We start from the raw sequence: 9,982 nt of genomic DNA, 5'->3' as shown, positions 1-9,982 counted from the left end.
TATAACAATCCATTGCCAGACATTTTCATAATACATAACACGTTTTGTGTTTTCACTGACCTGCTGTAGAAGTATTCGCAGCTGAATAGTATTATGAGTAAGAAGCTCCTCGTTGGCTGGTTTGTCCATATAATACTAAGTTATATCATATAGTACTAAGTTATATAATATAGTACTAAGTTATATCATATAGTACTAAGTTATATCATATAGTACTAAGTTATGTAATATAGTAATATATTTATTATATAATATTTCATTTCTACGCATAATTACAAACATGTACTACGGTTTGCCTTGAATAACCTTATTTTTTTGTGTCCGAATTGCACACCTAGTGACCCCCGCCGTGAATTATCAAAGTAAACATGCCCGGATGTTGGTATAGTATGGACTATCACACGTGCCTACCCACATATGTTGATTAAACATGATTTATTCTTGTACTATTGCGAGTCATTCTAGTCATATATTTTGATAAGACAAATGTCGACAGATCTATGTACATCTATAAAATGTTATAAATGTTTGGAATAAATTGATTGTCTTATATCACGTGTTTTTGTGTGTTACTGTCTTTCTGATGAAATGACAGGTACGTTATTCATATTACATCGACGACGTGAAATCTTCAGATGCTAGGTTAACCAAGTGATGGCCATGATCATGCTTACTAACCCTTTCTTCACATTTCGTCAGTGCTATTAAAAAAGAACATATAATACAGACGATCGCTTTTTTATTTTAATTGTACAATCTGTTTTAACTCAATATTACTGTAAAGGTACGTACTTTAGTGGTAATTTATATTTTCGTGCTGTTCGAGGCGGAGGTGTGCTGAAATAAGATTGCATTAATTATAGTGTACATATACGTGTACCATTTCTGTAGAAACTTATGTAGGTATGCCAATTTGATAATTTGCTAAAATGAGTACTACAAAATACTTACGTTTACAGTGATTGCTTTTTGTTTTTTGTTTTTGTTTTTTGTTTGGTTCTACCTTATCTAACCCTCTTTCTACTGGCATATTTATATCTGATTAAGTTAACTAATGATATAATATTAACATTATAATGTATTGATTATTTTGATAGCTTGTGTGTCTGTTGCGCACGCCTCTACATAAATCTTGCACGGATCCTTCCTGTTTTAATGATTTGCGTTAGATGCATTCTCTTGACCAAAGTTTTACTCAGTCAAAGTTGTCTGCCGGATCTATCTCAGTCTACACTAAGATGGATGGGTAAAACGTACATCTTCAGAGAAAATATAGGAATAAATATCATACTGTATTTGTTTCTTTATGATTTTGAATCTTTTGGTTCGATACTTTACAAATCTACTTGTGGTTCATTCTATGCGAGATAATCCTATCGCCTCTGAAGTTAACTAATCCTTTTCCGAATAAGGGGTCAGAGACAAAGGGATAAACGTTCAATACTCAGATGTTTTAAATATAAAATATGGATCATAGACTGAAATGTGTATGTGTTAACAAGCAAGCATAAAATTATCCATTATATAGTTAAAAAATAAAATTATTTTTTTTATATCAAAAGAAAATCTAGAGGAGCGCAAATAATACAGCTTTGTATTAGATGAACAAAGTGCATATTTGTTAGAGACTTCGATTATTTAAATTCCAAACTACATTGTACAATGCAATTGATTTCAAATCACAAGATAAACATGATAACAACACTGACTAGGAACACAGCTACATGGATATTAGGGGTTTTTAATACCTTATTTATAGACGAGTTGTTAATTGATATAGTTATGTCTATAATATGTTTGGTTTATTAGGTATGACAGACGATGTACTTATGGGAGTCGCCTCATTGCAACGTTATAAATCGGCATGGCATCCCTTCACAATGTGGTTCTTTAAAATTCTTATCTTGTATGCTGTTAATTTTATTATCATCTGATGCGATTTTCTCTAAACAATACCGAAATCTTATGTTTTGCTATCATAAGCTTACATTTACCCTTGAATTAAAGTGATACATGTACTACCTTCTACCCTTAGTGGCGATTATCTCTGATAAAAATGACATATATTTGACCCAGAGAGATATCTACATTTGACCTAAATGTTAGACCAAAATTACATTAACCTTTGACCCAAAATGATACCTACTGTACCTTTGACTGGAAGTGATATTTATCTTTGACTGTTTGAAGGATTCACTCTCTCGTCAGGGGAGATTTGTGTGTCAAATTTGATGATTCTCCTTAATATAGTTTTCGTTTTCTTAGAACTGGTGTACATATGTCGGCTTCGCACTTCCTGACAAGGACATGAGAAGGAATTGGAGGTTTTTGATACGAAGATACATGGAATGACGAAACTTGCAACACTGTATTGCAATAAGATAGAAATAAGGAACGAATACAACTTTTCTCTGTAGTAATGTTGTAATATTATCGTAATATTGATGTAGAAATACCAGCAAGGTAAATGTAATAATATAAATGGCAAAAATATTAGACAGTGTCATTTAGAAGACTTCCATTGTTTATATAAAAAGGTATTCTGCTTTAGGATTGAGAAAAATATCAGTAATACCGATCACGGATTAGAATAAATGGATTATCAATGTGTAGTCGAGATAAGCTATGAATCTGACGGCTAATGTAGCGATATGGTTGCATAATAATCAATTATTAATTTTCAGGAATTTCATTTAATTAATTATTTGTTTTCTATAGTTTTTTAAACATAGGAATTAGTGCTAATAAAATGTTTGAAGTATTGTCAGAATAAGGTCATTATGGTTACATTTAACACTTATCAGCTTAAAGGTAGATACATCTGTTGCGATTGTCAATACATATACTTATATAGTATATATCTTGTACATTAAGTCTTCTGTAGGAGTGATCACTTGCTAAAAAGAGGAGGTAGACTTTCGCATACCACATTTAGTTAAGTATTCTATGTGTGTCGTTTCGATGACTAGAATCTGTCAAGCTCATCGCACAAATCACAAGTTTAACTGGTGTTCACACAGTTGAATTTTTGTAATCAAATCGACAGGTTTATTCGACTGCACAGAATATGATCATTTATCTGATGAAAATGACAGAGTTTAGTCACAGGGACGTCACACAGAAACTCAATAACTGGTTAAGATATGTAGAAATATATCTACAGGATTCGGGTAAGCAAACGTATACTGTGTATTCAGAGACATTTATTTTTATCAACAAGACGAAATCAGTGTTATCGAGGGTAAGTAATAGAATTGGGGTTTATCTCGAATACAATTGCGTTAATGTAACAACGAGTAAACAAAGGTATTCAGTCTCGATTTGCCTTCACACGCTTGTCTTGGTGAAATGTCAAATTTACAGGTCAACAAATGTCAAATCTATAGGTCAACAAATGTCAAATCTATAGGTTAACATGTCAAATTTACAGGTTAACACATGTCAAATCTATAGGTCAACAAATGTCAAATCTATAGGTCAACATGTCAAATTTACAGGTTAACAAATGTAAAATTTATAGGTTAACAAATGTCAAATCTATAGGTTAACAAATGTCAAATTTACAGGTTAACAAATGTCAAATAACAGGTTAACAAATGTAAAATAAATAGGTTAACAAATGTAAAATTCACAGGTTAATTAATGCTGCATTTCTATCTCCAATATCTTCTTCTGTTTCAATATTATGTTGTGGGAGTTGTTAAGGGGATGTTCCTCCTTTGGTAAATACACCAGTGTGAAAATACATGTTAATGTGTACATTGTACCGGTTGAGAGATCGTGAATGGGGAAGAAAGTGAGAGCACCACATAGGGAATGACAGATATTCAGAGGGAAAATCGGAGGAGTTGTAGAGGGGGAGTTGTAGAGGGAGAATTAGAATAACGCTCACCACACAAACGCTGTGCTGATGACAACGTATTTAAAATTGAACGTCGAAGTGTGAGCTAGCAAAAAAAGAATCCACAAAGAGTTGTTGACAATGGGACGTCAACAATGGGTGCTTCAACAAAGTTAGATAAGGCATGAGCTAAGGGAGCTAACTCGAATTGATTAGCTGAAATTACAAATAAAATGCACCATTGTTTCATTTCTTTTATTGTACTTTCTTGAATTTGTACATACATTTTATTTGATTACACTTAAACATTTTAATATATATTAACAATCGAATGTATAACAGAAGTAATGATATAAAAATATATGAAATGCACTATAGAAGTGAAGAAAAAAGTCATTTGCGCGAGAAAAAATAAAAACTGTTATAAAATCACTTATTCTAACAAATTTACCTTCTTTCATTTGCAAAGGTGGTACGGAACAACTGCCAATATACGATACGATGTCATATCTAATATCCAATCCTCTAAGTTAGATCTATATCTTTAAATAAATACGAATTCGAATTGTACTATGATTTAAAACACCAAACACTATAGACATGCCATGGAATTGTCAACTCAGATATTATGTGACAATGGAACCTAAAACTAATTTTCAGTTCATTTTCTCCAGATTATATCCAATTTCCCAGTAATGTCTATGGTAGGTATTTCTATTTTAGACTTAAAATGAAGTATATATACCGATACTATGTAAATCATAACCTAACAGTGGGACAGAACTAGAAGAAAAATAATGGTATTTGCAGTAGTTTAGAAAAAAATGTGTAATGAAATACAGTTTAATAATCGCTACCATTAAAAATGCACGCACTAGAAACTATATAACTATAACTATAAGTTATAAAAAAAATAGTTAAGGTTAATTTAAACTACGCCCACATATATAATGAAGGAAGGCAAGACCGGTGCTGGATTTCGTGTAGAAGGTCATAGATTATGTACAGAACGCAATGATGCACTGGAACAATAGCGGACTACTTGGCTTTCCCGACACAAAATTAAGCTATCACAGATCATGTCGCGATTAACTGTTCTAAATTCACGAGCAAGTTCTTGCCTAGTTTTGATTGGGGTATATTTTCCACAGAATATATATAGAAGTATATAGACTGATAAGCACACATTTAAGGTTAGAACACGTGTAAACTAGAGGGGTTATAAGCCACTATCAACATTGGCATGATGCACTGGTTTTTTTTAACAATAACTATGTGTTTTGTCTTAAGCTGGATTTCCTCATCTGAACACCACAAAATGTTATCTGATAGAAGTATCAACACCAATGCACATTCACGTGATCAAAAATAATACGTGTGTTTCTATAGGATTTCAAAAATATAATTATCATATTTTCATATTCCTTCATATAGAAAGTGAAAAAATAATGGCGAAGCATCATGTTGGTGTAGAAATCTGTCACGTGATCCTTAGCCGGTGTCTGATTGGCTGGGCTAACACAATGACGTATACTATCACGACACTCGCCGTGCCATTACTAAATAAGTTTCTGTTTGATATCATGGTAGTCACAAACACAATTAAAGTTTGGTGTTTTTGGAATTCCCACCAGATCTCTTGTTGAGTTCACATTCCTCGGATAGGAAGAAGGAGGGTTTGGATAAGGAGTCGCCATTTTTCACACCATTTTTGCCTGAGCTCCCATTTCCATCGAAGGATTTATATGGCACGGAGTGCTTTTCCTGAATGAAAAGGGGATCAAAAATAAATGATAAAGTCCTATGGAAGATTAAATATGCATTTTAAAATCTATTTACTGAAGCATTAAAATTATTGTCGAATTCCTCCGAGATGTAAATTAGTAGCTCTTTAATGCGACAGTCTACATATATGTTCGCTTCGTCATATTAGCGTTAACAACTGTTTTGTTCCTTTTAAGATAATTATATAAAATTTCATTCCGTAATCATACTGTTGGAAAATCAAAAATGTAAGAAGAATTGTACTCTTAATTCCCAATTAAATGATCAGGATGGTATATAGATTAGACAAGTACAATACAATATAAAACTTTTAATGATGAATCGTTCAAGTACAATGCCGACAGTTAAGGAGTCGACATACTGGATTGACGTAAACAATGGGTTTGGAAAGGTAACTGTAAATGGAAAAAGATAACCAACAGACACAATACCTAGAAATTGGCCAACCGACTTTTAAATCCAAATAACAAATAGTATGAAAACTAGACTATTCTGGATTGATATGCGGGTTTATTTATATGTCTTGTTTGTTTGTTTGTTTGTTTGTTTGTTTGTTTTTGTTTAACGTCCTATTAACAGCCAGGGTCATTTAAGGACGTGCCAGGTTTTGGAGGTGGAGGAAAGCCGGAGTACCCGGAGAAAAACCACCGGCCTACAACATGGTGATATAATTAGGAAAATGTCTACTTTATCCTGTAATGAAGAGGACGCCTGCGTGGCGTCAACCATGACCATACAGTCATTTACTCTATCTCCAGACAGTGGGGCTTGACCAGTGTACATACCGATTCATATATACCTATAAATACTGTACAGTGCTTCCCATGACTAATGAATTAATAAAATCAAGCCAAATTATAAGGGTCTTTTATAGAAGTCTCAGTTTTATCTTCAATTTCACGGGGACTGTAGCGTGGACACACCGTCTCTTGTTTTAAACAATCAAGTCCCTAATCAAATACATAGTCACATTTCAAGATTACATTTAAAATTTTAGTATCGGAAATGAAACGACGATTTAAGGCATGATTGACATAAATTGACGTAGATTTTGAGTTTGGGGATGAAGTACCTGAAAGTGTTTTAGAAATTCCAAGTGGGAATAGGTAGTGCTGGACAAAATCTTGATAATATATTAGATTTGCCTTGATCTTATAATTCTGACTTGGCCTTATCTTGACAGTGGTAATACTACACTACCTTATCCTTTCCCTTGTCTTTGACGCCAGGGAGCAGATCGTCTATGTAACGTAGCTCGTTCTGTGTGTACACGCATTCCAACAATTTCCTGACAACACCAGTCGCAAGTACCTAGAACAGGAAGCAAAAAATATTGTCATGCCGGTGAGATGGAATTTTTTTTTTCTGATTTAGCTTTGTTTCTTGTTTGATTTACGGCACATAAGAACACAAGAGGTAAGTTATAGCAACAAAGAAATACCCGAACGTCATGGTTGTAAGTAAGAATAAACCATGAGAGTCTCACTGGTGCTATTGATGAACGATATAATTGTGTCTAATATCAATAAAGTCTCCACAGTAGCAGTACATCAGAGGTAGTCAGTACTATATCGGGTACATTAAACGATATTGGTAGGTTTCTAAATGTGATTTAACAGTTGATAGCGGAGGTGCATTGATAACATTACTTACCCTACTGGATCAACCTAAATACACGTTTTAGTTGATTTAGATAAAACAAGGATTGATAGTATTGCAACAGCAATACAAAGTCCCCTGCCTGACCTAGGAGTGCACCTATTCATTTCCCATTTTTAGACAGACAGACAGACGGACGGACGGAGGGTAAACCTATAGTCCCCCCGTTTTTCAAACGGCAGGGGACTAATATTCACGTGACATTTATTTAAAGTTTTTTTGTGAAATAGTAAAAGCCAACTAATTTGAAGTGTTTCACTATTTATAAAAAGGAAATTATTAAAATATGAAGTCTGAATCACTGTTTGATTGTGCGATCTCATTGATAATAGGTCAACCATATCCCAGGAGGGGAATCCGATAAACATATATAAATAAGTCATTCATTGATTGGTTACTTTTATCCCAGGAGGGGAATCCGATAAACATATATAAATAAGTCATTCATTGATTGGTTACTTTTATTAGATATAGGTAATCACTCACCAAGAGAGGGAATCCAATAGAGATAGCTTTGATGGTCTTCACGACCCACAGAATGACGAGACACAGGATTTGGATAATGGTAAACATATGGATCCTCCACAGAGGGACGTGACGAATGTAAGGCAAGTCCGGCTGGTATTTAACAGGCTGGAAGAACAGGAATAATCGGTCCACGAACTGAAAATAGAAAAACACCATTGATTAGTAAGTAAAATATATATAGCTCGTGCTCCATTGGCTTTTTTTATTTCAAAAATCAAATAAAACGAAAGATTATTACTTACACATACTCAATTCTAATGGAATGTCAAATTGTACTATGTTTTGTTTCTAGTTTCCCATAAAACGCTATACGTTTAGTTTCGATCGTCACATTGTACGTTACCTGCATGCCTCTGAGAGCGGAGAAACCCATGTACAGGAACACACCATAAAGCACAGGCATGGGGATCATCTGTAAACAAAATATCACAAGGTGACCATGCGCTTCTCAAGGCAAAGATACTTCTATAAGTTAAATTCAAACAAAATAATACAAGGTGACCATGCGCTTCTCAAGGTAGAGATACTTCTATAAGTTATATTTAAATCTATGATATTGCGACGACTCTATTCTGATAAAAACACGTTACATGATAAATAATATTTAGACATATCTGCGGTTAGGTCACATATGATACCAGTTAAAAAATGCGGACATAAACTCTCAAATAAACCTAGGTATTAGACAATGAGACGCAGAATCAGAGTCATTTCGGTTTAATTACAATTCTGCAACATAGCATTTTAACACAATAGCATAGCCGATATTGACATCAATATCTGATGAAGGTGACAATCTATATATTGAACTAGTCATCAAAACGTCACGTTTAAACATGCATTAGTTGTGTAAAATATACTTACATAAAAATGCAAAATATGATTTTTTTCACACACTTACCCAATAGTATTACATTATTTAACCCTGTCATGAGATATTTCAACAACGACAATGATTAAATGAAAAATATTATTATTTTCATGAAAATGTGGCAGCGTCCATTACGGGTACGGATGGTATGTGAGGTCTTTCAGACATACATATATACATTTGTACCTTCTTAGAACAACTGTCTCTTTAGGAGTACCTCTCTATCAGGGTATGTAAGCAATATTCGTAGGTAAAGGGAGATAACTGTGACATTACCTTGAGGACGGGGGTGATGAGGACAGCAAGACCACTAAGGATGCCGATAAAGAGGGCGGTCACTCTCTGTTCCCTAGATAACAAAAAAAAATGGCCTTCGTAAATATAACTCTGGTAATATATATGAGGAATACTAAAAGCTGTCAGAAAGATTTGACGTACTGGTATAAAACATGCGACATAGAGAAAGCATAGCGCTGAAAACGTGTACACGTATTATAGAATGATGTTCACGTCACCATAGCCTGCACCGAAAATGATGCCATCAGCACATACAGTGCACTAGAAATGATGACGTTACCTACCTGATGCCGAGGAATGTAGGTTTCTCTCCCGGAGCGGTACATTCGGATTCTTTCTTGAGACTGTTGATGTGGGCGAGAGCGGAGACGGTGGCGGCTACGTACCATGGCAGACCAAGCACAGAATGGATACCCACGACAATGGCTACCACGAACATGTCCAGATGGTAACCGACACCTTTCTGTAAAGGGAAACGACGCTATTGCTTAGACACTCGTCTTGTGTTGACGTTGTAGCTATCATATTTGCTATTCTTTGATATCATGTCTAGTATAAAAGTATTATTTTCTTAATAAAATCTGGCTGAATAAGGGGGATACTGTTCGCCATGTTATTTGGACGGATAAAAACAACGTCAACCATATTGAAGGCATCGTCCTCCATAAGATACTATCTGTAATACGACCTTACATATATATATAGTTTGTATAAACTTCCTTTTCGTACCATACGAGATGTAGCTGGTTATTGATGATGAAAACTATATTTACCTTCAGCTTGTTCTCCTTCCTGTTGACAATGACGGCGGTGATTTGCTGGTCGAGGAAGATAAGGATGGTAGATAGGATAGCAGGTACGACGGTAGCTATATACAACCACCAGGGGTTTCTCTCGCTGAAGGGGTTCACCACCCAGCCTCGTCCGGGCTTGGTCGGCTGTCAAACATAAAAACAAACGTAACACATCGAAGTTTGTTGTGTTCTTTCTTTACAAGTTTT

The 9,982-nt window shown here is 34.6% G+C and overlaps 1 protein-coding gene across 3 annotated transcripts in view; it reads right to left on the bottom strand.

Moving 5' to 3' along the window:
* Nucleotides 1-4,705: 4,705 nt before the first annotated feature.
* LOC117343545 (sodium bicarbonate cotransporter 3-like) overlaps nucleotides 4,706-9,982 on the bottom strand; it is a 38,324-nt gene continuing 33,047 nt past the window's right edge. For all 3 annotated transcript variants that reach the window (XM_033905938.1, XM_033905937.1, XM_033905936.1), the window contains exons 15-21: nucleotides 9,755-9,919; nucleotides 9,266-9,444; nucleotides 8,961-9,033; nucleotides 8,157-8,225; nucleotides 7,772-7,948; nucleotides 6,827-6,937; nucleotides 4,706-5,605 (exon numbers count right to left, since the gene is read on the bottom strand). In XM_033905938.1, coding sequence (XP_033761829.1) covers nucleotides 5,444-5,605; nucleotides 6,827-6,937; nucleotides 7,772-7,948; nucleotides 8,157-8,225; nucleotides 8,961-9,033; nucleotides 9,266-9,444; nucleotides 9,755-9,919 — 936 coding nt within the window. In that variant the 3' untranslated portion in view covers nucleotides 4,706-5,443. The remainder of the gene's footprint in view (nucleotides 5,606-6,826; nucleotides 6,938-7,771; nucleotides 7,949-8,156; nucleotides 8,226-8,960; nucleotides 9,034-9,265; nucleotides 9,445-9,754; nucleotides 9,920-9,982) is intronic.

This window comes from Pecten maximus, chromosome 15, assembly GCF_902652985.1.
Source record: "Pecten maximus chromosome 15, xPecMax1.1, whole genome shotgun sequence".
Taxonomy (NCBI): Eukaryota; Metazoa; Mollusca; class Bivalvia; order Pectinida; family Pectinidae; genus Pecten; species Pecten maximus.
Note: the sequence above shows the minus strand (reverse complement) of the source record. Positions and strands in the feature narration are given on the sequence as shown.